At 53.1% G+C, this 27,546-nt stretch overlaps 2 protein-coding genes across 2 annotated transcripts; one reads left to right on the top strand and one right to left on the bottom strand.

The window, feature by feature from the left end:
• Nucleotides 1-7,917: 7,917 nt before the first annotated feature.
• LOC111541969 (keratin, type II cuticular Hb3) lies at nt 7,918-14,825 on the top strand. The gene is made up of 9 exons (XM_023211057.2): nt 7,918-8,358; nt 9,954-10,162; nt 11,168-11,228; nt 11,362-11,457; nt 12,114-12,278; nt 12,544-12,669; nt 13,018-13,238; nt 13,778-13,809; nt 14,308-14,825. Exons 1-9 carry the CDS (start codon nt 7,975-7,977, stop codon nt 14,493-14,495), a joined length of 1,482 nt encoding a protein of 493 aa, XP_023066825.2. The 5' UTR covers nt 7,918-7,974; the 3' UTR covers nt 14,496-14,825.
• A 5,487-nt stretch (nt 14,826-20,312) lies between these two features.
• LOC111530701 (keratin, type II cuticular Hb6) lies at nt 20,313-27,545 on the bottom strand (the record flags this gene model as incomplete). Its single annotated transcript, XM_026454626.1, has 9 exons — nt 20,313-21,071; nt 21,210-21,241; nt 23,195-23,415; nt 23,689-23,814; nt 24,081-24,245; nt 24,458-24,553; nt 25,313-25,373; nt 26,178-26,386; nt 27,198-27,545. Coding segments are annotated over 9 exons (1,440 nt in total), but the record flags the coding sequence as incomplete, so codon positions are not given.
• Between the last annotated feature and the right edge of the window lies 1 nt (nt 27,546).

The raw sequence follows: 27,546 nt of genomic DNA, 5'->3' as shown, positions 1-27,546 counted from the left end.
CTGATGGGGAAGGGAGACACAGGCTCTTCTGATTTCTAGGGTGAATAAGTAGCCCTAAAATCCTATGGAGGGCTATGTACAATAAACTAGGATATTCGTTGTGGTACTCTGTGAGGAAGGGCAGAGAAGATGCATTTTTCCTGTGTTCCCCGATTTGCGGCCAAGGCCTAAAGCTGAGCACAAGAGGTTATCAGCATCCCTCCTCTTCTAAGAGAGCTGCACACACCTGGTCACCACCCCTCTTAGCCATAGGCCCCAAAGATGGTCTCTGAGGACAACTGAGATGGAAGGGCCATCCAGCAGCATGGAGGGCAAGATGTGGCCATATGTTGCAAGGCAGCACCAGGGTAGGGGACCTTGTGAAATCAACCCTACAACAGGCTTGTGGGCCACCACCTAAATTTAGAGGCAGCCACGGAGACTGCTGCCCTAACAAGCTATCACCTATGCAGGGAGCCCTGCCTGACCGTCCCTGCCCTGACTCAATACATGCTGCAAATCTCAAAAGAGAAGGAAGGTGGAAATGTGTGATGAAAAGACCCCCATCCCACCAGGCCATGAGAGCCCTAAATATGCTAGTTTGGGCATGTAGGGAGGTGGCCTAGTTGGGGAGGCAGGCAGACAGAAGAGGTTTAAATAGAGCTTAAAACTGAAACCTTACAATGAATTTCAATTTTCTTAATTTCTGGAATAAGATGATGCCAATACTCAACAGTGATTGCAAATTATGGAATCCAGGTAAGTCTGTTCCACTTTACTACAGCAGTTACTAAGTCCTCAAATTTAGTGACTTTAACAACCAAATTTGACTTACTTGGGGGCTGCAGTCCGCACAGGGAGAGCTCATTGTGTCTGTTCTAAGGAGCTCCTGCACCCTCAGGCAGCACCCACAGACTCACAGCGTCTGGAGCAGTGACCACCCTTCCCCTGCTGCTCAGACCCCATGAGAGGAAGAATGGCCAGCCCCAGCCCCTCACTGCTTCCAGAGGACACTGCTGACCCAGATAGCACCCAGAGGGGTGTCCCACGCACCCAGGTCCCCGAAAGCCTGCATTGTGAGGGCTCCTGAGGAGAGCAGGACGGGTGTGTATCTCAGGGGAGTGGGTGGGCTGCAGGGTGGAGAGGACTTGGGAAGTGCTGAGCAAGGCTTTTGGGGGACCAGGTTAATGTGTGGGGCATAACCAGAGAGGCAGAGGGTGATCAACAAGCTCAAGCACGGGGCTTGGCTTAGGGTTCAACATAAGGCCCATTTCAGGTTGCCCAGCCTAGCTAGAGCCTCCCTGTTCTGGAGGGATCCAGCAGGAGTGGTACAGCATGGATGGTGGGGTGGCACAAGACGCCCTCCAGGGCTACCCCCTCCAATCGTTCAGAAGACTTGCGGGAGGAGTGTCAGAGATGAACAGGAAGAAAACCGTGGCCCAGAAATGCTTGTCATTACCCTGGACTGGAGCTCACCCAGCTACATCACACCTGCATGATGTGCATCCATTTCATAGAGCAAAGCTCTGAGTTCTGTGGCTCAGAGAAGCCGTGCGAGTCACAGCTCTGCTGCAGAGCGTGCCTTAGAAAAGATGTCCTGGACTGCCAGGATTGCCACAATGTTCCCACCGGAGGGCACCCTAGCCTGGCATCAGGAGGTACCCAGTGCTGCCACCTAGGAAAGCCCTTTTCCTACAAGAAGCCCTCCTACATTGATCAGTGTGGAGTGTGGCTTTCCTGGCTCTTCCCTGCCTGGATTTTTTTCACTTTCCCAGGGGCTTCCCTACACGTGCTCAGCACTTGGCCGTGTACCCCTCCCTGGGCAGCCCACTGCCACCACCCCAGACATTAACTTTCTAAACAGATCTTTTGAGCCAGTCTTCCCTCCTCCAGCCCATTATATGCCTTCGCAGCTGTAGTTCCCAAAAGCTCCACTTTCAAGATGCATCTCCCCAGGCACCAAAGGCTCAGCAGAAGACATCTGAAGGCTCCTGGGCCTGATTTTCAGGCTGGCCCCAGCAAAGCTCTCTAGCTCTCTAACTCATCTGCTAGGGTGCCTCCAACTTCCTTCTGCTACACATAATGCCACAGTAAATAGCCTGTTCTTTGCATAAGGGCTGCTTTCATATGTGGGGTTGAGTTTCTCTTGGGAGTGCGAGTGCTGGGTCATTTACACATTTACACATGCCTGAATTCACTGAACAACTCTACGTTGCTTTCCAGAATATCTACAACACTGCACGATCGCAACCACAGTGCCAGAGGGCTCTCATCCTCCCACTCCTCCACATCCACCTTTCTGATCCTTGCCATTCTGATGGTACAAACACATGGCATGGCCTGATCTGCATTTTTCTAAGGACTGGGGACAGTCATCATTTCTTCATATTCCTATTAGCCATTTGGGCTTTCCCTTTGATGAACTGTCTATTCAGACCCCTGACTAGTTTTCTACTGGATTTCCTTTCTTTTACTTGTGGATTTGCAGTCATTCCTTACATATATAGACGTTTCTTATACACACACACACACACACACACACGTGTGTGTATAAGGAACTTCTCTACATATAAAACCTCTCCCAGGCTATCAACTACCAACTAATTTTTTCTATGTAGTCTTTCACTAAACTGGAATTTTTCATTTCAATGTGGTCATGTCGATCCATTTTTTACCTGTTGGTCTTGATTTTTAAGGTTTGTTTAAGAAATCTTTCCCCACCCATAAGTAAGGACATTCTCCTACAAGGCCTTCTGCTTGCCTTTTAGCTTTATCTGTCCTGGCCTTTAATTCATCCGAGGCTTCCCATGGGACGTGGTATGAACTAGACTCCAGCTCTATGCTTTCCATAAGGTGTGTCTATTTTTTTACAAATCTCACCGACTGAATAAATGGCCCTTTGCTTGTTGCAACCCTCATTAAATACCAAGCTTTACTGATGGGAAGAGGCCTGTTGTGAGTGTCTGTGTTGCTCCATTAGTCTATTGGCATATTGCTGCACACTTTATTATTACTATTTTATCTCGAGTCCTCAGACTCCTCTTTGCTTTCTCTTTTCATAACTGGCTTTGCTGTAAATAAACTTTACTCTTTCAGGAAAAAATTAATTTTATCAAGTTCCTCAAAATAAATCCAGCTGGAATTTTTGTTGGGTTTGCATTGAATTTGCCAACTAACTTAGGGGCAATTTATAACTTTAGAATGCTAGGTCAAAGTATTCCTGAATATAGTGTAATTCCATTTAATCAGATTTTCTTGGTTTTTTTATTATTATTATAGAGTTTTATATTGTTCTCCTATAGATCTTGTGCATACTTTATAAAGTTATGTAATACTTCATTGTTTTTAATCTCTCTTAGGAATGGTATCTTTTTTGAGATGCAGTTTCAATCTTGTCACCCAGGCTGGAGTGCAGTGGCACGATCTCGGCTCACTGCAACCTCCGCCTCCCGGGTTCAAGCGATTCTCCTGCCTCAGCCTCCTGAGTTGCTGGAACTACAAATGTGCCCAGCTAATTTTTTTTGTATTTTGTATGTAGGGACAGGTTTTCACCATGTTGGCCAGGCTTGTCCTGAACTCCTGACCTCAAGTGATCTGCACGCCTCAGCCTCCCAACATGCTGGGATTACAGGCATGAGCCATTGTGCCCAGCCATATTTTCTATATATTTTCTGATTAGCTGTCACTGATAAAGAAAAGCACTTTTGATTTTTGTAAGTTGACTTTGTAACTAGCAGCACTGCTCAACTTTTCCTGTTACTTCTACCCTGTATTGGTTGACTGTGTTGGGTTTTCTACACAACTGATCCCATTGTCTGAAAATAATGCCAGTTCTATCTCTTCTCTTCCAATTCTTACACACATTTCTTTTCTTGGCCAGGAATTCTAGTCCTTTACAGCATGGCCTCGAGAATGGACGCCTTTGTCTTGCTCTCAGTCTTCACTGGTATGTGCCTCAAGTTCATCCTTTAGGTGTGACATCCTCTCAGCTTCAACCGCGGTATCCACCGCCCTGTGAACACGTCTGTGCTCTTCTTCAATTCACTGCCTGGCATTGCCTCCACCCTTTCGACCTTCCCAAACCCCTCTATCCTTCAAATCCCATCTCAAGTCTGACTTTTCCTACAAAGCCTCTGACTGCTCCAGCCCAAAGCAAGCTCCCACTCCGAGGAAGAGGAGCCTTGAAGAACTGCTTCATCCAGAATACAACTTGTGCATACTTACAAATCTGCCCAACTACACTGTTGGATCCTTGGACAGGGGCCGTGTATTAAATCCCTCTCCTTCCTCTTCAGTACAGAGAACTTGCTTAGTAAATAGCAGTGAGTATGTGAAGGTGCCATATCTTATCAGCTCTGGAGGTGTGTTGTGAGTTTAAGGACAGAAGGCAAAACTGGAGGTATCAAAGAATTCTTCCTGCCTGGAGCAGGAAGCCGCCTGCAGCTTCTGCCCTCCTGGATTGCATGCCTTCCATAGGCTTCACATGCACTCCCTTCCCCAGGTCATCTTCACAAAGGCCCAAAAGGCCAGTATTAGAATCCTCAAATCCTCATTTTTCAGATGAAGACACAAGGTTTACAGAGATTAGCTAACGTGTCACACACACACATAGTGACTGAAATAAGAGCTGCGGCCACAATTCCAGGACTCCCAGATCTACTGACTTCACTGCAGCAGGCTTCCCATGGAAATGTCACTTCCACAGCCAGGTCAGCAACCTGTGGCCAGGCACACCTGGAGAAGACCAGAACAGTCCCCTTTGACTCAACGATTTCACCTCCAGGAATTTGTTTTAAGGAAATTACTAGACATGTGCCCAAAGATGTGTTTATTAATGTTCATCTCAGAGTTGTTTATCAAAAACCCATTAAGATGGGACAAAAAATGTGAAGGAGCATAGATATTAAGGCAAGAAAGAATTGACAAAAGTCAGAGCACCAGGGTATCAGAAACCTAGTAGACAGGCAGGCAGCCACCAGAAAAACACACAGGAATAAGGCCAGGGGGTTGCACCCCAAGAGATGCAGGCGGGAATCTGAGGACCAGATCAACAGGGCAAGCGGTCGTTCCTCCAGGCCAACCCAGGCCAGGTGTGAAGGGCACGCACAGAGTCCAGGTCCTGGTGATTGAAACAGCCTGTGGCTCTGCCGGACCCTTTATGGGCCCATGGTTAGGGCAGGAACCAATCACAGCCTGGAGCCCAGGAGGGAGGAGGCAGCCTGGGGATTTGGGTGTTGCTGTCTCTTTGTCAGTTTCCTGTCTAAGTCTGTTTTCAAGGGACTCCTGGTCTGCAGTTCCCTTTGTTCTGAGCCGTTTACAAATAGAGGCTCTAATTAAGGCTTTCTGAGGTGGCAATGATTGCCTTGTAAAACTGTTTTCTGCTTACCCAGGAATGGTACCCTGCATCTCACTAGCCGTGTACACTGTCCCTTTGCAAGGCCCTGCCAGATGCCTGCAACCAAGACCCAGTCACCCTGCTAGCACAAAGTGAGGTGGGGGTGGCGCTTCCCACCACCAGGCACTCGCTCAGTCCTCCCAACCCCCGGCAAGCTGTGGATTGCCATTTATATTTCACAAGTAAGGCGCCGGGGGAAACGCCTGTGCCACAGCACAAAGCTAGTAAGAGACATAGTTGGGCTTCGAAATGTGTCTTTTTATCTCCAGGGTCCATGCTATCTTCAGCTCCAATCAGGGCAGAGGTGGGCATGGTCATGGCTCCCCCACCCTAAGGAGGTCATGTGTCTACACAGAGCCCTTCGGTGGAGGGGTCCAACACGATCCAAGTTTGCTGGATTGAGACAGATGAGCCAGGTCAGAAGACAGCAGCACAGTTGCCAGCATGGTGATGGGGAAATGCTTCACAGAGGGTTCACTGCCCTGCAGTCCTCAGCATTTCACCAAGAAACAGATCCCCCATAATCATTGGATATGTGTAGAGAGCATTCCAGGTGCTCACTCGTTCCAGAGTGGGTGAAGAGCCTGGTCTTTCTTGGCTGTCTAGCATGTGTTTGACCCAACCAAGACTGAACATGACAGCACCAGCCAGCCCAGCCTCCCTCAAAGATGCCCCAAAAATCCCTCTAGCCACTCAGCTGCAATCAGCCACCTCCAGGCCCCCAGGCATCCCCAGGCTGTGCTCCCCTGGTGTGTCTTTCATACCAGGATCCCCTACCACACAGCCCACAGCCCCAGAGTTCCCACTCCAGACACAAGACTCTGGAAGGCTGTCCACAGGACCCAAGAGGAGGGGCTAAGAGAGTCCTTTTTTTGGATCCATGGCAGATGTCCAGCTCCCTAAGAGACTTCAACAGCACCATCACCTGCCCTCCCTCAGGCCCACAGAATATGGGCCCCTCTTCCCACATCTCCACTCTGGGATATAACTGGCCCACTCACCCTGAGTGGGAGTGGGAAGGGCAAAAGATGAGAGTCCCAGGAGGGTTACTATTCGCCCAGACTGGGTCAGTGTTGGATTGTGGCTGGGTCAGGACACAGGTCCATCAGTGGAGTCCTCCTCATCCTCTCCTGACAAAAGCAGTCCAGAGATGTGTGTTTGGAAGTGTTGATGGGCTCAGGTCTTTGAGTTAAGGCAAACCTCCTGGCTCAGTCCCACTGTCCATCCATCAAAGCCATTGCCTGTCCTCACCCAAAGGAGCAAGGGCCCAAAGTAAGACAGCTTGGCTTTGGGAACAGCTGCATGAGCTAGCACCCTTCTCTCACTCAATACGTTCTCTGAGGTGAGACAGTGATCTCATTTAAGGACCCTGCTGAGGTCCCTCACCTCCCGCAGCTTCCCTCCTTCCTGGTGATAACATACACCTCAAGACCCCATCACTGAGCTTCCCTGCTGGGACCCTAAAGAGCATCAATCAGCCTGGCCATTGTGGGGGCCTTCCCCCCACCTACGGCTTCTCGTCTTTCCCCCTAGCCAAATATTGGCTCCCCCACATGCATGCTACCTCCAAGCACCCCAGGTCTCTGCAGGATTTCCAGAACCTAGCACAGTGGCTAGTGTCTAGTTGGTGGGCACCAAATAAGTATTTCCTGAATAAATGAATACACATAGTCTAGTCTGCAAATCAGAGCCGGACTCTTTTCTGGTCATCTCTCAACCCTGTACTACCCCACCCCAAACCTCCTCAAGCCTAGGTCCCCACTCTCCTCCATGAAGCCTTCCCTGCTCAGTCCCTGGAGCTCTGAGGTATTCCACACTCCCCATTCCCAATCCCATCAGCAATGACACCTGGAACTCTGAAGTATAGCCCTGGCTCTGACCAGAACTCTCTGAATCAGTTTCTTCCATGTCTCAGATAGTGCCCCTGCACTAGGAATACCCAAAGTGCAAAGACCATGCCCTCCTCCCACCCCCAAATCTCTACCCCCACTCCCATCCCTGCCCAGGCTCTGGGCAGGAATAGGATAGGAGAGGCCAATTTTGACAACGAGGAAAGGAACCTGCCTTTGAGATAAAGACAGGAAAGCCTACAGCAAGAAGTTGTCTGGGAGGCAGCCTCCTCCTTGGGACAGGCCAGCAACTCCACCCCAGGGCTGGGCCATGGGTCCAGGGCCCACAGCCCAGCTCTGCCCTTTCAGAACAGGGTTCAGGGAGCAGGCTTCACCCCCGTCACTGCACCCATTCCCCTAGCTTGGAGGTAGAATGCGGCTGATGCTTTCAGGAGCCCCTCTCCGGCTCCACAGCAGTTCCAATGGGAGGGGCAGGAGCAAGGAGGAAGCTTGTAAAGGGCTTTGAAGATGAAACAGGGCCGGTGGCCAGGGATTGTTGATGCAGCCACACTGAAGAGGCAAGCAGGGTTCTAGCTTAAGAGGCCAGGGTGATGCCAAGCCAATAAAATTCAGCTATTGTCTCTTTGCTCCCTCTTTTAACGCCAGCTACTCCTGGCACATAAAAGGGCTTGCCATCTGCCAGGGAGCACGGGACCTTGGCTCCATCCTCCGCCATCTTCTCCACTGTTCAGACACTTCCTAACCTCCATCATGACCTGTGGCTTCATCTCCATGGGCTGTGGGTTCCGCCCTGGAAACTTCAGCTGCGTCTCCGCCTGCGGGCCCCGGCCTGGCCGCTGCTGCATCACCGCCGCCCCCTACCGTGGCATCTCCTGCTACCGCGGCCTCACCGGGGGCTTCGGCAGCCACAGCGTGTGCGGCGGCTTCCGCGCCGGCTCCTGCGGACGCAGCTTCGGCTACCGCTCTGGGGGCGTGTGTGGACCCAGCCCCCCATGCATCACCACCGTGTCGGTCAACGAGAGCCTCCTCACGCCCCTCAACCTGGAGATCGACCCCAACGCGCAGTGCGTGAAGCAGGAGGAGAAGGAGCAGATCAAGTGCCTCAACAGCAGGTTCGCGGCCTTCATCGACAAGGTGGGTGTCCTGGATCACACCCTTCCTGAACCCCTACTTATGTTCAGGACTCAGGCTGGGCACTGACAGGGAAGTCAAAAGCAAAAATTTGCCCACAGAAGTTCCCAGGCCCAAGGGAAAAGTAGTCATATTTCTAGGACACAGACAGAAAACGAAAATAGGGCCAGGAGCTGCCAGACTGATGGGGGAGATTAACTGAAAACACAAAAGCAGAACGAGAAGCAGAGCCTTCCATACTGAGTGATAATATCACCTAGTGAGCAAAGGATCACTCTGTGGGCGCTCAGGGCATTTGAAGCCAAATAACTGCTTAAATGGCAAGGAGGTGCTCTCTCCATCAAGGCAGGGCTGGTAAGTGTGGTACTGGAAGACTGTCTGGAAGTGGGTCTCATGCATGGCACAGAGCTCTTTCTATACCACACAGCGATTTGGCCACTGAGCAGGGGCTAGAGTAGTTTGTCCAAGCCACTGCTCCTGGGGTTCAGGATCCCGGGGTGAGCAAGAGACATGGTCCCCATCCTCACGGGCTTTATGGGGAGGCAGGCAGTGCACAGTCTGGATTTGGTTGAACTCATCTGTGGAGTCAGTGTCCAACTCAAGTCTGCAGCCACCTTCTCCACCGAATCCAGGCAACCACCTTGTGGCAGTGATGTGAGAGACTGGGAGAAAAGGCTCTGACTAGGAAGATGTTCTGCGGTTGGAAAAAAGCCCTCCAGAGCCAAAACCTCAAGAGAGAAGTCACACTAGAGAGATGCCCACCAGAAAGGATCGGAAAAAAAAATCTGGAATTTCTAATAGCATGAGAGACCAAGAATAGCATAAGATAGGACTTACTAAGGGTGTGGCCAAGTTATTAGACAAAAGAAGCTGAGTGGAGTAGTGGGCCAACCTCATGGCTGGGAGAGGAATGTGAAAATTTCCTGTCATTATCAAAGTGAGAGAAGGCGCCCCCTGCAGAGCAGAAGATGAGAGTTTGAGCTCTTCTCTGCCATTGTGAGCTCTCAGGCAGTCAGGGAACCTCCTTGGACTCCAGTTCCTCATCAGTAAATGAGGGGGTTGGAGCATAGGACATTCCTATTCTCGTATTCCAGGTGACTATTATTCTAATTGCATTGTTGTTATAGGGTTTGAATAATTGGCACATGCTTTATTTTTCAACTTCTACAGTGTAGCTTTCTAAAAAGGTCCACCTGGCTTGGTGTGATTGAGCAGCAGTAAGTGTTCAGTGTGGGGTTCCTTTCTGTTAAAGCGTTCTTTTAATCCTCATAGTAAGGTGAGCTTTAACCTCCCCACTCTACAGAAGGGTTGAGTGCTTTATCCAGGGGCACATTGTTAACAAGTGGCAGCAGAATCTGGACTCCAAGCATTTTCCATGACACCAGGTAAACTGACTTAGAAGAGATTAACTTCCAGGAAGAGCTTCCAGGTGGTGAACTGGTTAAGCCCTGGTGGCGTTTTTGAGAGAGATGACATAACCCCTTCCAGGGAAGACTCTGGGTCAGAGAGTTGGGGGCTTTCAGGCCCTGCTGCTGGGAACCCCTCTTGCCCTATGATGCTGCAAGAAGAGGTTCTTAGGTTCTGCCTCTGGGTGGCAGGTGCGCTTCCTGGAGCAGCAGAACAAGCTGCTGGAGACAAAGCTGCAGTTCTTCCAGAACCGCGAGTGCTGCCAGAGCAACCTGGAGCCCCTGTTCGAGGGCTACATCGAGACTCTGCGGCGGGAGGCCGAGTGCGTGGAGGCCGACAGTGGGAGGCTGGCCTCAGAGCTCAACCACGTGCAGGAGGTGCTGGAGGGCTACAAGAAGAAGTGAGTGAGGGCAGGAGGGATGCTGGGCACAGGAAAGAGCATGGTGGCAGCTCCCTGAGTCCGGAGGAGTGTCCAGTCTGCAGCTGGCATCTCTGCCTGAGAGTGGAGAAGAACCTGTACCCCCTGCTCGAGACACAGGGGATCCCTTGGGTGTGGGGGAAGGTGGCTCAGCTTGTCTTTCCACCAGCAGATCAGGGAAACAATGCTCTCTCCCTTTCTCCATCCATTTTTCACAAAAACTTGTATTCATTGGTTCCTTTGAGACCAGATCTCAAAGTCCTGGACGTGTGTCTTCCTAAGTTTGCTCTCTCACTCAGCTAACACAATCTAATCACCTACCACAAGCCAGGACATTGTGCTGGTGCTAGTGACGCAGGGCCACGCAATCCACACAGTGTGGGTCCTTGTGGAGCCTGCAGTCTGCTGGAAGGCAGGCACGACAGAGTTATAAATCTAGCCCTTCAGCTACAAAGTATGATATATGATATGAAGAATATGCACTGGATCCTCAGAAGGAATCTGTTTTGAGGGGTGGCCAGCTTCCTTCAGTAACATTCTCTCCATGGACTCCCCAGGCCCAGCATACCCCTCCCTCCCTATCTTTTGAGCTGCCTCCCACAGCTCAGGCCAGGAGGGGAGAGACAGAGTGAGGATCCCACCACGTGCTGCTGAGTGAGGGTAGGGGAGGGCTCGAAGGAAGAGAAGATGGAGACCTGGGTGAGAAAAATAGCACCTCGCACTCCCCAACCACGCTCATTCACACACTCAGCTTCCAGATTCCTGTCCTCCCAACCTCCGACAAAACAGGGGAGTGGGTGCTTCAGTTCTCCAGTGCGTCCCAGTAGGCCAGGGCCAGCAGCCTGGTTCCTCCAGAGCCCCACCCATTTCACTTGGGGGCAGGAGATGAGCAGGGGGAGGTCTAGGAAGGAGGCTCCTTTGCACACATGCTCATGGCCAAGATCAAGAGCTGTTCAGACAAGGTCCTGTTCTCCCTCCTCATCTCAGGTATGAAGAAGAAGTCGCACTTCGAGCCACAGCAGAGAACGAGTTTGTGGCTCTAAAGAAGGTGAGTGAAGCCCAGCTGGCACTGAGCTCGCCCTGAGTCCCACCACCCATCCTCTTTGTCCTGCCACACGGCAGCCAGGTCCTCAGAGCCCTCTGAGGAGAGCCGGCCTCACAGCCCCTTCTACTCCACACAGGATGTGGACTGCGCCTACCTCCGCAAGTCAGACCTGGAGGCCAACGTGGAGGCCCTGATCCAGGAGATTGACTTCCTGAGGCGGCTGTACGAGGAGGTGAGGGGCTGTCAGTCATGGTAGGCACAGATCCCCCCATGGGATCCCCGACCCCCTTCCCAGACACCCACAGGCATGAACCAGGACTGCTGACATATGAACCCAGGCTCACGGCTGGAGAGTTGGCAGGGAGCAAGGAGAGGGAAGGAGCAGGGAGGCAAAGGGATGGAGAACCAAAAAGGAGCAAATTTAGTAAGGGGCAGGAAAGTGAGCACCCCAGACAACTGTGCCTTGGGAAGCTGCCCTGCATCCTTCCCCTGAGCCAGTGGACTGCAGCATAGACTACACACAGCATCAGACAGACTTGAACCCATTGCTCTGGCCCAGGACTTTCTCTGGCAGCAATACCCTTCCTTTATGGGGCTGGTCTAGGAGAAGGGAAAGAGGTCCCCATACAGGGACTGAGCCCCTGGAAAGCATCTGGACCATGCTGGCTGCACGTGGGCCTAAATAATTCCAAAAGCAAGCAGTTGAGAAACGGTTGTGTTTTCCTCTAAAGAGATTTCCTATTTGTGCAGAAAGTTATGCGACTTCATCAGGTTTGTTTCTCCAAACATGAGAGGTCTGCTCCCGATGAGCCAAAAGGATGATAGGCATCCAGGGATTAGGAGAAGCCCGGGCAAGTGAGTTGTCCTTCCTTTCCCCACCTCCTGCAGGAGATCCGCGTTCTCCAGTCCCACATCTCAGACACCTCCGTGGTTGTCAAGCTGGACAACAGCCGGGACCTGAACATGGACTGCATCGTCGCCGAGATCAAGGCACAGTACGATGACATCGCCACCCGCAGCCGGGCTGAGGCTGAGTCCTGGTACCGCAGCAAGGTGAGCGGCACAGGATTCCTGCCTGCTAGACATGGCAGTGGGAGGGATGCGAGGTATCTAGTAGAAAAGGCTTCTTTGTCTGGGGATTCCAATCCCTAAGGATGGCAACAGAAAAGCCAATAGCTCTTAGGTTGGGGTGGCAAGGCAGGACTGCCACGTGTGGTTGCACAGGCCGAGCACTGCACAATCAGTGCGATTGTCTGTGCTGTCCCAAATGAATGGGATGTCTCATCCTGAGCCTCGTGAGCATCTCTGCTTCCTGCAGTGTGAGGAGATGAAGGCCACGGTGATCAGGCACGGGGAGACCCTGCGCCGCACCAAGGAGGAGATTAATGAGCTAAACCGCATGATCCAGAGGCTGACGGCCGAGGTGGAGAATGCCAAGTGCCAGGTATGGGAACCCGGCCCATCCCTCAGTGTAGGAAGAGACTGGAGTTAGCCCTCAGCAGAGGAATTTGAATTAGATTCTGGAAAAGTCTTCCCAGTGCAGTCTCAGGGTGACAGAGTAAGATGAGGAGTCTACTGAGGTATTTCTGATTGTCTTGGCCAAGGTGTGTGTGAGTATCTGTGTGTGTGTGTGGGGTGTGTGTGTGTGTGTGTGTGGTATAAGTGAGGAGGGAAGAAAGATTTAGGAAGCTGATTGGGGAGACAGTATTTTAAGATAGAAGTTGAATGATCCTATTGGAGACTGGCTGGGATTTCAGGAAACTAAACTTCATTTTCTCCTCTCCATACCCAGAACTCCAAGCTGGAGGCCGCGGTGGCCCAGTCTGAGCAGCAGGGTGAGGCAGCCCTCAGCGATGCCCGCTGCAAGCTGGCCGAGCTGGAGGGCGCCCTGCAGAAGGCCAAGCAGGACATGGCCTGCCTGATCAGGGAGTACCAGGAGGTGATGAACTCCAAGCTGGGCCTGGACATTGAGATCGCAACTTACAGGCGCCTGCTGGAGGGCGAGGAGCAGAGGTGGGTCCAGCCCAGCCCTAAGCACTCCACTTGCATAGACCTGCCCACCTTCGATTTGTCCCTATCTCAGTCTCTGCCCAGGCGACATTCTTGCCTCTATGGATCCCAGATCCATATCTTCAAGTTGTCTCATTCTCAACTCTTCCGAGATCCATACCCTGTCTGGTTTCTAGGACATCACCTATTCTAGGGCAGGGTTGCTGGCCAAACTCCTGACCTCGTTTTCCCAAGAGGGCCTTCCCCTTCTGAAGGTTGAGCCTATCCAGACCTGACAAATATGGTTGTTCAGGTTGTTCACTGCACAAAGACAAATGACAGCTGACAGACAAATGAGAGCTGAAATCCAACCATACTCTGCTTGCTAAATAGTGTGACCTGACATTGCTTCTGCCAGAAAGGCAACTTTTTCTGAGTTGCACAAGGGCATAAATGTAGGTCAGAAATAGCCCTGAGATGACCCATGTCGGCACCTAGGGGAGATTCGATGACCTCATTCTGACTTCTTTCATCTTCCCCTTCCTTACTTTTTCCCCACTCAGGCTGTGTGAAGGTGTTGAAGCTGTGAATGTCTGTAAGTATCTTGAACCCTGAAAAGGCAAATGTAGACTGGGGACAAAGGACTTCTTGACTACGAGTATATGCAGAGACTTTGGGGGGAGTGTTTCCAATAATTCCCCCAGTAAAGAGGATAGATTGGTCATGCGACAAGAGAGACTAAGGTTAGCTGGCAGAAAGAACCTCACAGCATCAATGTGTTAGGGAGGGGAAAAATAATAAGATGTCACTGCAAGAAGGGACCTCAGATGTCACTCATAACCTTCACCCTGTATAGGTGAGAAAGCTGAGGCCCAGATAGAGGAAGGGACTCCCCAAGGTCACAAGGCAGAACCAGGACCAGAGCCCCGGTCTGCTGGCTCCCAGGCTAGGGTTCCCTCCACACCTTCAGAATAGAACTGGAGGTTCGTCGCATCCTTCCCTGGATGGCCGACACATCAGACAGACCAAAGGAAGGTGGTTGGATGGGACAGCCACCAGCAGGGGTCTCTTGACCCTGCCCTTGTTCCCACAGGTGTCAGCAGCTCCCGGGGTGGGGTTGTGTGCGGGGACCTCTGTGTGTCCGGCTCCCGGCCGGTGACAGGCAGCGTCTGCAGCGCCCCCTGCAACGGGAACCTGGTGGTGAGCACCGGCTTGTGCAAGCCCTGTGGCCAGCTGAACACCACCTGCGGAGGGGGCTCATGCGGCCAGGGGAGGTGTTAAGTGGCCCAAAAGGGAGCCAGGGGAGCCCCTTCCGCCTGCCAGATGTGCCGCTGCCCAACCCTCAACTGAGAACAGCAGCACGTCGCTGGCTTTTCCCCTTGTGTTCTGAGAATACACCATCAGCTCATTCCTGCCAGCGGCTCCTCCCTACCTCTCATCCCACTGGAAAGGGACCTGCCACTAGGGAATAGACCCATTCCTTCCCCTGTCTCAGCCTTCTGCCCCTCCCGGGGAGAAGGGCCTTCCTTCCCTGGAAGGAGCACTGTGAGACTGTTCCCCCTGCCTCTCTGGCCTCTTGTCTCCCCTTTTCCAATAAACTTGGGGACCTGCTTTCTTGCCGTAATGTCTTGCTTTCCTGGGGCCCACCCACACCCACCAACTGGTGAGCACCCCAGCCTGATGATATGGCCTGAAGACTAGAGTCGTTCTGGCCAGTTCTCAGCCTGGACACCGATAGGGCCTCATCCCCAGATGGTTCTGTCATCTCCCGACCAGGCAGTGCTGACTGTGCTCACAGCACCTTCTACCTGTCACACCTATCAGTCTGGATGGCGTGGGGTTTTGCTCTTCCAACTGGCTCTGCAGGTGACCGAAGAGGCCAGAGGATCAGCTGGAAGGCAGTGCACGTGCATGCGCATGTTTATATGTGTGCACGTGTATGCATGCTCGTGTGTGTGTTTGAGTTTTGCCCCCTTCTTGCATACACAGTCCCCACTTTCTTTTCCTAGCATATCTTCACTCTGCCCCCCAGCCATCCTACCACATAGGTACCATAGCAGCAACTGCCAAAAGTGCCAGCAGCCACCCTCGGGGGCCACCCTTTGTCAGTCTGGACCCCACCCCATTGCCACATCCTCCTCATGCTGCCCACCAAACAGGGAAAGGTGAGAGCCTTGGAACTTGCCCCTGGCCCACCCTTCCCCCGTGCACACACCTCCTCAGAACCTGGCAGGCTTCTCCACAGCTGACATGAGGACACCATCTACTCACTCCCTCAACTGCCCCACTCGCTGCCCTCATCTGAGATACCTCACAGCTTCAACCCCAAGGCTAAGAGGGTCTTCTGCCTGCTGCTTGGCCCAATCTCTCCTGTCCTCCACTTGGAAAGCTCTGGAGAGCTTTGGAAGACTTTGAGAAGCCCCTCACCCCACCCTCAAGGAATCAGACCTGGAACAGTCCTCGCAAGGCTGCAGCCCACCTCCAGTGTTGTGCATTGCCTTCCTTGCTGGCCCTCTTCATTCCTCCCCTTCACCCAGCCCCTGGCCTTTCCCACCCATCTCACCAGGATGTCCTTGGAGGACCCACCCCCTTCCGTTGCTCCCCCTGGAATCTCCAGCCCCCCCAGGGCCCTTTAGCCTTCACCCAAGCTCCAGGGGCTGCCCAGTGCCTTCTCTCCCTCCCACTTCCCAATTCCTGAGCCTCGGGCCTTTCACCTCCTTGTCTCCCAGGCCAGGCTCTCAGCTCCTCCCAGGCAGTTCTGCTCACTGACTTACACCTCACCCTGCACCTTGCCTCAAACATCCAACTACCCCAGGGCCTTTTCCCACCTCTCTGTACTCTCCCTAGGCAGTCACATCAGTCTCTCACCTTCAGCTACCACCCACAGTTAATGTCCTCCCTGGTTAAAATCCCCCACCTGGGCTTCAGAGCCCTGATGATTCTCCTTCTACCCTCCCTCCTCGGCTTAGACCCACCAGCTCCAATTCCTACAAGACAACTCCACTTGTCAGTTTTAGAGATGCTTCGAACTCAGCACACCTTCCAGCTTAACTCATTGCTTCCCACCCACTCAACTGGAGTCTCCTCCAGTCTCTCTTACCAAGATCATCAACACAGTTGCCCAAACCAGAACCTATGATTTATCCGTGCCTGTACCCTCAATATTCATTAAGCCCCAAGGACTTCTTTTTCTGCCTCCTAAATACCTCTCCATGCCCCTCTTTCCTCTCTCCCTACTGCTGCCAGCACACCCAGCCACCACCATTTTGCCTAGAATCCTGTTCTTCTCTCTTCCATGCCCCACCTCACAGCAGCCAAAGAGACCTTCATCAAACACAAGGCTGCGCTTTCAGTGGGTCACCACTGTTCCCAGAACAAAGTCCAGACTTAAACACAGTGTACCATCCCCTGTATGTCTAGCTCTGACTGATCGCTCAGTGCCTGTCACAGCTTCCTATTCCTCATTGCCCCCCACCTTTCTCCCCTACACTGACTCAAGATGCCCTGAACACCTGTCAAGTGAGGGGTTGGACAAGAGGCTTTCCAGGAGCCTTTTCAGTTCTGCCTTTCTTGGAAAGGGGCTCTGATTTCTGCTCTGGGGCTTAACACTCCCTTCTCGGGGGTTAAGGAGGATACTGTAAGGACTGCCAGCCTCGGGAACTCATGGAGGTGCCACCTGGGGGAACCCAGAGGCTCCATGCCTCTGGTGGTGACTCATCTCCCTTCCATCCAACCAGCTCAAGGGCCTAGACAAGATTGTTGGAGAGTCTGGTCTTGAGTTCCTGATCCCCATCTTCTCCACCACCACTGCCACCTCTCCACCAAGGAGGGGGTGGCTATGAAGAACCCTGAGCCTTGGTGCTGGGAGAAAAAGAGAATCACAGCCAGAGGACTATTAAGCAGGCAAAGCTGATTATTTCCTAAAGGAGGTAATATTGAAGCTGAGACCTAAAGGAAAATCAGGAGCTCATTATTCCAACAACAAATCATTATTGAGCTCCTGCTGTGTAGCAGGTATTGTTACACAAGCTTGGGTTCCTATAAGCAAAAAAAATAGTTAAAGATGCTTGTCCCTGCAAAGCTCACATTTGAAAGCAAGAGGCCGGGCGTGGTGGCTCAAGCCTGTAACCCCAGCACTTTGGGAGGCCGAGACGGGCGGGTCACAAGGTCAGGAGATCGAGACCATCCTGGCTAACACGGTGAAACACCGTCTCTACTAAAAATACAAAAAATTAGCCAGGCGAGGTGGCGGGCGCCTGTAGTCCCAGCTACTCATGAGGCTGAGGCAGGAAAATGGCGCGAACCCGGGAGGCGGAGCTTGCAGTGAGCTGAGATCCGGACACTGCACTCCAGCCTGGGTGACAGAGCGAGACTCCGTCTCAGAAAAAAAAGAAAAAAAGAAAGCAAGCAAGAAGTGAACTGAAGTAAGGAGTTAACCAGGAGGAGAGACGTGCTCCAGACATGGAGAATAGTATGTGAGAGATAGAGATGGAGCTGGAAATGGAGCATGGGGCCATCCAGGAGCACTGATGCATCAGGAAGGCCGCCAAGGAGAGTGGGGGCTGCTCTCCAATGCCTCTAAAAGCTGAAAATGAGCACATCGTTTCTACATCCTCCTCCACGGCCCCTCCTACCCCAGCTCCAACTCCACTCCATGAAAACGTTCTTCACCCAAGGATGTTTCTCATTCCTCCTTCCTTCCAGGCACTTTTCCCATCCTCTTGCAGAGGTAGATGCTATGGGCCAATTCATGAGGCCTTCCATGCTTCACAGAGAGCCAGCTGCCTCTTCTCCGGAAGCTTCCTGCTGGCTGCTGAGGAATGTGAGCTAACTGGATGGTGGATCCCTCTGTGCTGACAAGCCTGAGATAGGGCCAGTGTGGTAGTGCCAGTACCCAGAGTAACAGTGCTGGGACATCCACCCTTCTCACCCTTCTCTGCACACCAGCTGAAGCTCTCTTTCACTCAGTGGGCTGCTGCTATCACCTGCCTTTATCAAGTGGGTAAACTACCAGAGGCTCCAAAAGCTGAAGGAGCTTGGCCACACACTCCTACTGACAAAAGCTAGGATGCCAAACCTCCAGCTCCCAGTATTTCCTACCAGCCCACTCTGCACCTGCTATTCAGAGGCTAGGAATGCTGCACTGTTATGATGTCATGATGATAGTAATAACAACAAGAGCAGTCATAAACACTAATTGTTTAGTATCTGTTATATGCCACACTATACCCCAAACTTATTTGTGTTGTGTTACTTAATCTTCCTGTGGTAGCTGTCTTCAGAGATGAGCCCCCAACAGCTCCTCCCTCTCTGTGCATGGCACTGCTCATATCAAAAGTGGAGTCTGTTTTTCCTCCCCTTGATCCTGGGCTGGCCGCATGACTGCTTTGACCAATAGAATCTGATGGAAAGCACCTTCTGCAGCTTCCGTGCCCAGGAGGCCTTAAAGGGATTGGCGCACATAGGGAAGAACAGAGGCCCCAGCCATCAGCTCCTGAACTCTTGACCAGAGCTAGCTCCAAATGCCAACCATACAAGTGAAGCCATCCTGGACCTTTCAGCAGGGCCAGAGCCCCAGTCAATGATATGAAGCAGAAGACTTACCCGGGCAATTCATACAACTATGAAAAATATTGTTGTTTTAAGCCACTAAATTTGGGGATGTGTTGTTACATAGCAGTAAGTGGAGGGCAAGTTGGTACCTGGCAGAGAGATGCTGCTGAAACAAAACTCAAAACCTGTGACATTGACTTTGGGCCCAGGCATCAGGCAGAGCCTAAATGTGCTCAAGGAGACAATTAGTGAAAGCAGGATTGCCATCTCTGGATGCCGAAGGAAAGGCCTGGGGGTAGGGGCTGCTCTTTATGGCTGCAGCTTCTATGGTCTTTAGAGTTCTTGCTTTTTACTGGGCAATCTCTGTTATGGTTAATAATGCTTTATGTTAAACTTTCTCTGTTCAAATTATTATTTTCTGATTGGACCCTGACTGATACACCGTGGCCAACCACGTCAGCTGAACTCCCAGCTGGTGGCCAGCACCAAGTCCAGCCATGTGAGATTTTGGCCATATTGGGCCTTTCAGACATTCTAACCCTCCAAACAGCATCATGTAAAGTAGAACTGCTCAGTAAGCCCACAGAAGAAGCCTGAGGCATGACAAAGTATTGCTGTTTTAAGCCTCTCCGTTTGGGTGACTTGTTATGTGTAATAGATATCTGAAACACCTCCCTACGGCACAGTAGATATCATCATCCCACTCTAAATTTGAAGGAACTTAAAGCTCAGTGAGGCTTAGTGATTTGCCTACAGTTACAGACTAGTAAATGACTGAACTGGCACTCAAAGGGCATTAACATAGCCCTTTCAAACACAATCCCACGTAGGGAGCTAGAAGGATCTTAGGAATACTGTCCAATCTCTCCATTCCACAGCCAAGGCAGCTGAAGATTAGGGGCTGGAAGCAATTTGCCCAAAGTCACACGTGTGGCAAATGGCCACTGAGGCTCGGAATGAGAAGCCCAGTTCTCCTGACTCTCAACCCAAGGCTCTTTCTCCCTGCACAGTGCTTCTCTCGCATACTTCCTTTCTCTCAAATACCTTCCTTCCATTCTCACCTGTCTTTTTCCCCATGCACTTTCCCCTCAAGGAAGGCCTTGGGGTGGAGGCAGTGGGTGATCACCCTGGTTGAGAACCCCTAGAAAACATATGGCCACATCTAGAGACATTTTTAGTTGTCACAAGAGGGTGGTGGAGGACCCTTGGCATCTAGCTGATTGAGGCCAGAGATGCTACTAAACATCCTACCAAATGCACGCAACAGCCCTCAAACAAAGAATGACCCAGCCCACACACTGTCAATAGTGCTGAAGTTGAGAAATCCTGGTCTAGAGAAACCCATGATCCCATAAGACTCCCTGGCTCCCTGAGTCTTCTCTCATTTTCCCCAAGGCCTGGGCTGCTCAAGGACAGATGGGCGGCACCTACGGTGGTCATTTTCAGCTACTGAAAAATAGTGGATAAACAGGTCCTGAGGCGTTCTGTCAGGGAGCCCCTATCACAGGAGGGCCCTGGCATTTTCAAGACTCTGAGACACTAGGCTTGATGCGCTACAATGAGTTTATTGGAAACACAGAGTGAAACAAAGACAAAGGAGAAGGCAGCAGAGTCATTAGTTTTTCAGAAGCTCTTGAGGGCATCCCCCTAAGGGAGTTGTTCTCCCCACACGTGGGCCTGTCCCTGGCAGAGTCACAGAACCACCATCCAGGGTAGGCGTCTCCATTCCACAGGCAGAAGCGCATGGGCAGAGTCCCAGGTCGTGCAGACAGGGACATTACCGGGCCTCCCCCGTTCCTCCAAGCTTTGGGGAAGAGGTCAGGCAAGACCAATGCATACAGCCAAAAAAACAGAAGGTAGGCAGAAGAAAAGGATGAATCCTCCGGACAACAAATTGACTACCAGGAAAGGCTAGAGAGAGAGAGACCACGGCGCTGGCCGGGCCTCCCCAGACTCCTGCAACCAGGGATGGCTCCCAGAGCGGAGCGGTGGGGAGGGCACTTAGAGTGCACGCAGTTGGCGGCGGCTCTTGGGAGGCCGGCCAGGGCGGCGCGTTCCGGCAGCCCGAGGACTGGCTGGGTGGAGAGTGATGGCTATAGGCGCTGGCGGAGGCCGCAGCCTCCTAGCATCTCTTACAGCTGCCGCCGCAGGCGCCCATCCCGATGGAGGGGGCGCAAGCGTTAGTGGTGCCCACCACCACGTTGCTGTTGCTGGGGACGCTGCTGACTCTGGTGGAGACAACAGGGGCAGTAGTGGAGGCACAGAGATCGCCACAGACGACGCCACCGCGGGAGCTGCTGACGCCTGCAGGGAGAAGAGACGGAGGCCTGCCTCAGGCGCAGCCGCTGCCTGAGTGGGTGGCTTGCTGTGAGCCCACGCGCCCTTTCCCCAGAGGCTCCTAGACCCGCCCTGCGGGAGGAGGGGACGGACCCCACTACTTACAGACATTCACCGAGCCAACGCCCTCACACAGCCTGCGGGGAGAGAAGGGCAGAGGTCAGTGCCTCAGAAAAGGCGCTGGGCCCCCGCCACCGAGGTGGAGGGGGTACATCTGTAGCCCTCCATCTGGGCACTAGCCAAAGGGAGGGGGCAAGAAATGCTCTTAGCCAGGAGCCAGCATAGCCCGGGGTCACTGTGAGAGTCTGGAGACAGAAGGCCTATAAGTGCCTCGCTCTCCACCGCTCCTGAGCTGTGCAACCCCAACTTCAGCCAGCCTCAGCCTAGGCTTCCTCATCAGGAAAATCTACTTCGTAGATCTCTTATGAGGAATGAATCAAATAAGAGGCGTCCAGTGCTTAGAGCCTGGCTCATAGCCCTTAAGAACTATTAGCTGCCACTGCCTGGAAGTTGGCTCTGACTGAATTGCAGGTGCATTTGAGGGAAGCAGATTTAACTTCTGAAATCCAGTCTGATTGGTGTCATTAGATTATAGGCGTCGGGGGGGTAGACTTTTTTGTCTATTCCTTTCCCCACCACCTAAAAACAATGCCTGGCTCAATACAAAACTGTTGGATAACCTAATGGGATTTTAGAATAGGCTCAGAGACTGCCCACCACCGTAGTCTCATCCAGCAGATGGAGAGGCTGAGGCTCAGAGGGAGGACATGTCCAATGACAAGGCAGGGCTGTCACCCCAAACACTCATTTCCACCCAGCCCACATTTCCGTCCCACATAGCTTCCCCTAAGGGAAGAAAATGGAGTTCCCCTGAAAGCACACTGGCCAAGGATTGGTGAAATCAGCTTCAGATAAGAGAAGCCACAGCCACCATCAAATCATCCCATGTCCAGGTTCCCTAGGCAACACACACCAAAACTCCTGAGTTCATTCCAAGAGCCCTGTGTGATGGAGGAGTGGGCCACTCAGATTCCAATGCCATCTCCATGTGTCTCTCCAACTTCCAAATGCAGACTTGGAAAACTTCTCCCCCCAGAATTCTTCACTTATGAAATTCCCCGGGGCCCAGCCAGACTCCTGCCTCTGAGCTTTCCAATGGAACAACTCGAGTTTGTTGGAATTCTCATCATGCAGTCACTTTAATTTCTAGGTCCCAAACCTGTGTTCCCCATTTCCCAAATACACAAGATGCTCCCTCTGCATCCCCAATCTTCACCCTCCTCTCCCCAGGGCCAAGGGCCTGACTGTCCACAAAAAAAAAAAAAAAGAGCTTGGGGTGAAACCAACTGACTAGGGGAAAGAAACGAAGGGCAAAGAGTGCGCTCACATTCTGGGAGCATTGTCCTTCTGGGAGCAGGAGCTGTACAGCTGCCCTCCAGCTGTATAGCTGGCCTTCAGCCATAGGAAGGCTGAGTGACCAGTGGGTCTTCTCCACTCCCCCACCTCTGAAGCAAGCAAGCAAGCAAAAATCCTGAGAGCAAGGCATAACTGCCCCAGCGGGGAAGTCCTTGCTCTGTGTCTAACTCATTCCCACTTGCTGCAATGGAAGACCCCTTTGGGATGTTCATTGCCATTATAATAGAAAAATGTGAGTTGATGGTGTCATCTATCTGAAGCTGTCCTTATGGGATGCATCTGAACTCCCAGGTCTGGAGCTGGGGCCAGGGCCAGACTAGGAAAAACAGAAGAAATCCTGAGAGGCACATGCAGCTACAGCTGGAAGGGAAGGAGCATTACCCAGGTAAGCTGGCCCTAAGCCTTAACTAGGCTTCTCAGTAACAGGAATACCTGCTGCCAGATTACTGGATCTCAACAGAGATTAACAAGACCGCAATTTCAGATCAGTGCCTAGGTGAACATGAGAGACTCAAGCAGGGCTAGATCATACTTAAAGGACTTACACAAATTACCTATCTGGCTGCAGGGTGGGGAGGTTAAGAAACAAAACTTGAGTGCTGCCAGGAGTGTGAAGACAGGGCACGCTGAGAACACTGGCAGGGCTGGGAAAGGGAAAGGTCTATGGGACCCACCTCTGCTCCTCGCCCTCCAGCAGGCGCCTGTAGGTGGCGATCTCAATGTCCAGGCCCAGCTTGGAGTTCATCACCTCCTGGTACTCCCTGATCAGGCAGGCCATGTCCTGCTTGGCCTTCTGCAGCGCACCCTCCAGCTCGGCCAGCTTGCAGCGCGCGTCGCTGAGGGCCGCCTCACCCTGCTGCTCAGACTGGGCCACCGCGGCCTCCAGCTTGGAGTTCTGAAGACAGCAGAGAGAACAAGGTAGATCAGAATCCCTGGGTCTCTCTGATGCTTACCTGGATGAGACCATGCCCCACACCAAGCTGGGAGCACCCCAGAACAGAGCCTCTCGCCTTCATCACCTGGGACTCACTGAGAGACCACAACCAGGGACTCTACATGGACAAAGGGGCTGGAGAATGAATGCTGAGATCCAGAAAGGGCACACATAGGCTGTGTGACAATGGTTAGGCCCTCGGTCTCTCTGACCTTGGGCACAGATGCCCCATACCTGGCACTTGGCGTTCTCCACCTCGGCCGTCAGCCTCTGGATCATGCGGTTCAGCTCGTTGATCTCCTCCTTGGTGCGGCGCAGGGTCTCCCCATGCCTGATCACCGTGGCCTTCATCTCCTCACACTGGGGGAAGTAGAGATGCTCATGAGGCTCAGGGTGGGACTTCCCATCCATTCAGGGCACCACAGATGATTGTGCAGGTTGTACAGTGCTCAGCCTGTGCAACCACACATGGCAGTCCTGCCCTGCCACCCTAACCTCAGAGTGGCAGCCATCTCTTCTCATCCCCAGGGAGGGACCAGCATCCCCAGAAAAGGAAGCCTATTTAATAGATACCTCACATCCCTCCCACTGCCATGTCTAGCAGGCAGGTGTCCTGTGCCACTCACCTTGCTGCGGTACCAGGACTCGGCCTCGGCCCGGCTGCGGGTGACAATGTCGTCGTACTGTGCCTTAATCTCAGCGACGATGCAGTCCATGTTCAGGTCCCGGCTGTTGTCCAGCTTGACAACCACAGAGGTGTCTGAGATATGGGACTGGAGAATGCGGATCTCCTGCAGGAGGTGGGGGCAGTGACTTTAGTTGAGAACACAGCCCCACCCACCATGTCCTGACTCCACCTTCTCAGGCTTTCTCTGGTCCCCAGCCCTGTCCCCTCACACAGCCTCAGGGACTGCAACCTCTACCCACATCCTGTCCAATACTCCCACCCCCAACTCTCCTCTCTGCTGGCTGCCAGGTCTCTGCCTGGCCCCTGGGCCCGCACCTCCTCATACAGCCGCCTCAGGAAGTCGATCTCCTGGATCAGGGCCTCCACGTTGGCCTCCAGGTCTGACTTGCGGAGGTAGGCGCAGTCCACATCCTGGAAAGGTGGGGAGTGTTGGAGCTCAGAGGACCCTGGTAATCTAGCCCCCAGACTCGTCTCTCTGCCCATCCATTCCATGCAGCCAGGGGAAAGCAGTCCCCAGTGTCCCATTCCCATGCTTCTCCTTCCCTTCTGCCCTTCCTGGGATGAGCTGGCATCCTCTGCCCCTCTGAGGACAAATCCTGTTTGCTTTGGGCATGCCTCACCAGCCTTTCACCCCTCCTTGCCCTCCTGTCTCTCCCTTCTCCCCTCTCCTGCTCCAGGAAGCCTGCCCAGACTGACCCCCCTGCTCTCACACCTTGACCCTTTCCTGTCCTTCAGTAGTGCTCCAGGAACCCAGTTCCTGCTCCTGGTTCTGCTCCATCCTCCCTTAGACCCTGGGATTATGTCCCTGCCTCAAGGTCAGATTCCCCAGAATACTAGACAGACTGCACTGTCTCTCAGCAGAGACATTGAATCTGCCATGTCTCCAGGGAACTCAACCACGAACCACAACCTCTGGAGCAGAGCAGGACACACAGAGGTCCATGCAGCCATCCCCCTATCCAGGGCAGGTGCTGGTGGATATTCCCAGGTCATTGCCCTTTGACAAGACCCTGGATACTCCATCCAAAGGTCTGCATCTGGACAGTCCCAGCCTGCTGTGGAAAGGTCATGGCACCCCACACTGAGGTTGAGACTCCCTGTGTCTCCCCAGGAAGAGCCTGTCATTCTGAGATCCCACAGATCTGTGCTTCTCAATCCTGTGTCACTTGCCTTCTTCAGAGCCACAAACTCGTTCTCAGCTGTTGCTCTCAGAGAAACCTCCTCCTCATACCTGAGGCAGAGCAGAGGGCAGAGAGGGGAGGTCAGGGCAAGGCAGGTCTTTGCAGAGCCCCCATCACATCACACTTCATCACAGCCATGGGGACAGTACTAGAAACACCCCCACACAGCCCGGGCCTGGCAACCTAGCTGAGTCCTTTCCGGTTGGATGCGGGATGTCTCTGGGATTCTCTCTCCACTTTGAACTGGGGAGGAAGAGGGCTCACCTGGTACCTCCCAGTCCTGTTCCCAAAGGGTCTCTGAGGTCCCCCAGGAGGCAATTAGGACTCAGCCCCCAACCCCATCCTGGGAGTAAACAGCATACCCTCCTGGGGCCTGTAGTCCCAGCCTCCCTTCACTGGTATGAATCCCAGCTCAGGTGTGGGGACTCCTGGACCCGCAGAGCCTCAGAACTTAGAATCGAAGGCAGTGGGAACACCCAGAGCCCCAGACCTGTCACTCGTGAGAGACCCTGGGCTCACATCTGACAGGTGCTACAGGTGTCGGGGCTGAGGGTCAGGAGAGAAGGCCTGGACCCTGCAGAGGCTTCCTCCCCACCGAGCGCAGGGGAGAGCTGTTGGGTGATGTGGCTCAGGGAAGAGAAGGCTGGAGTGGGATAGAGACAGGTAGTGGGAGTCACAGCCCTCCCCTTACACAGGTGGCTGGGCAAAGATTCCACAAATGAAAAGATCCCGCCACCCTCGGTCAACCTAGTGGTCATGGCCACTCGCCCTACCTGCGAGTTCGTATTGTCTAATCCAGTGTATTTAACCTAAACCCCATTCCTGTGCCCAGCATCCCTCCTGCCCTCACTCACTTCTTCTTGTAGCCCTCCAGCACCTCCTGCACGTGGTTGAGCTCTGAGGCCAGCCTCCCACTGTCAGCCTCCACGCACTCGGCCTCCCGCCGCAGAGTCTCGATGTAGCCCTCAAACAGGGGCTCCAGGTTGCTCTGGCAACACTCGCGGTTCTGGAAGAACTGCAGCTTTGTCTCCAGCAGCTTGTTCTGCTGCTCCAGGAAGCGCACCTGCCATTCAGGGTGGGAAGGAGGGACAGATGGTTTCTGGTGCCCCCAAAGACAGCTCTGGGGACCTGATGGAGGAGGGATAGTTTAAAGGAAATCCCCAAATCTGGAGCTTATCTGAGATTGAGTAGAGGTGGGCTGTGGGAGACAGACAATTTCTGGATTTCCTGGTCATGATCTATGTCTAGATTTCCCACTCAGGAATGGAGCAAGGGCTGGGTGGTGTCAGTGCCTGCTCTCTGGGGAGCTGAGTGACCCCAAGCAGATGAACACAAGTGGAGGCTCCGCTCCTCACTCTGAAGCCAGGTGAGGCAGCATCCCTCACAGGCAGAGTACCCGGGTTCGGATCACAGATGGGAATTCTGGGGATGGTGCCAAGAAGAGGGTGTCTAAATTGAATCATCATCTGGAAGGGAGCTCAGCTGTCCCAGCTCTTCCCCTATGTCATCTGGAAGTCAGTGCACCCTACTTTCTCACCCTGGGGCTGCCCAAACCCCTCTGAGTTCAGCAGCAGTGGTCACATGTCCCCCACCCCCAAATCCCTGATGTCTAGCTTGTGCCCCAGAGCAGCCTGGCCACACTTTTCCTCCACAAGCTCCCCCTATCTGAACTGTCAGCTGAGTCTGCGTCTTGAGTGCCTATGTGTGTGTGTGTGTGTGTGTATGTGTGTGTGTCTGTGTGTCTGAGTGCCTCTCCCATCAGACTGGGATCTCAGACAGGCAGAGGTCTTTCTGTCTCTGACTCCATCCTCAGTGCCCAGCCCTGGCTGTGTAGGTAGTGGGAGTTCAGGAAGGGTGTGATCCAGGACACCCACCTTGTCAATGAAGGCCGCGAACCTGCTGTTGAGGGATTTGATCTGCTCCTTCTCCTCCTGCTTCACGCACTGCGCGTTGGGGTCGATTTCCAGGTTGAGGGGCGTGAGGAGGCTCTCGTTGACCGACACGGTGGTGATGCATGGGGGGCTGGGCCCACACACGCCCCCAGAGCGGTAGCCGAAGCTGCGTCCGCAGGAGCCGGCCCTATAGCCTCCGCACACGCTGTGGCTGCCAAAGCCCCCAGTGAGGCCGCGGTAGCAGGAGATGCCACGGTAGGGGGCGGCGGTGATGCAGCAGCGGCCAGGCCGGGGCCCACAGGCCGAGATGCAGCTGAAGGCGCGGCCACCA

Source organism: Piliocolobus tephrosceles, chromosome 10 (assembly GCF_002776525.5).
Source record: "Piliocolobus tephrosceles isolate RC106 chromosome 10, ASM277652v3, whole genome shotgun sequence".
NCBI lineage: Eukaryota > Metazoa > Chordata > Mammalia > Primates > Cercopithecidae > Piliocolobus > Piliocolobus tephrosceles.
The sequence above is the reverse complement of the archived record's forward strand: the minus strand, read 5'-3'. Positions and strand labels throughout refer to the sequence as shown.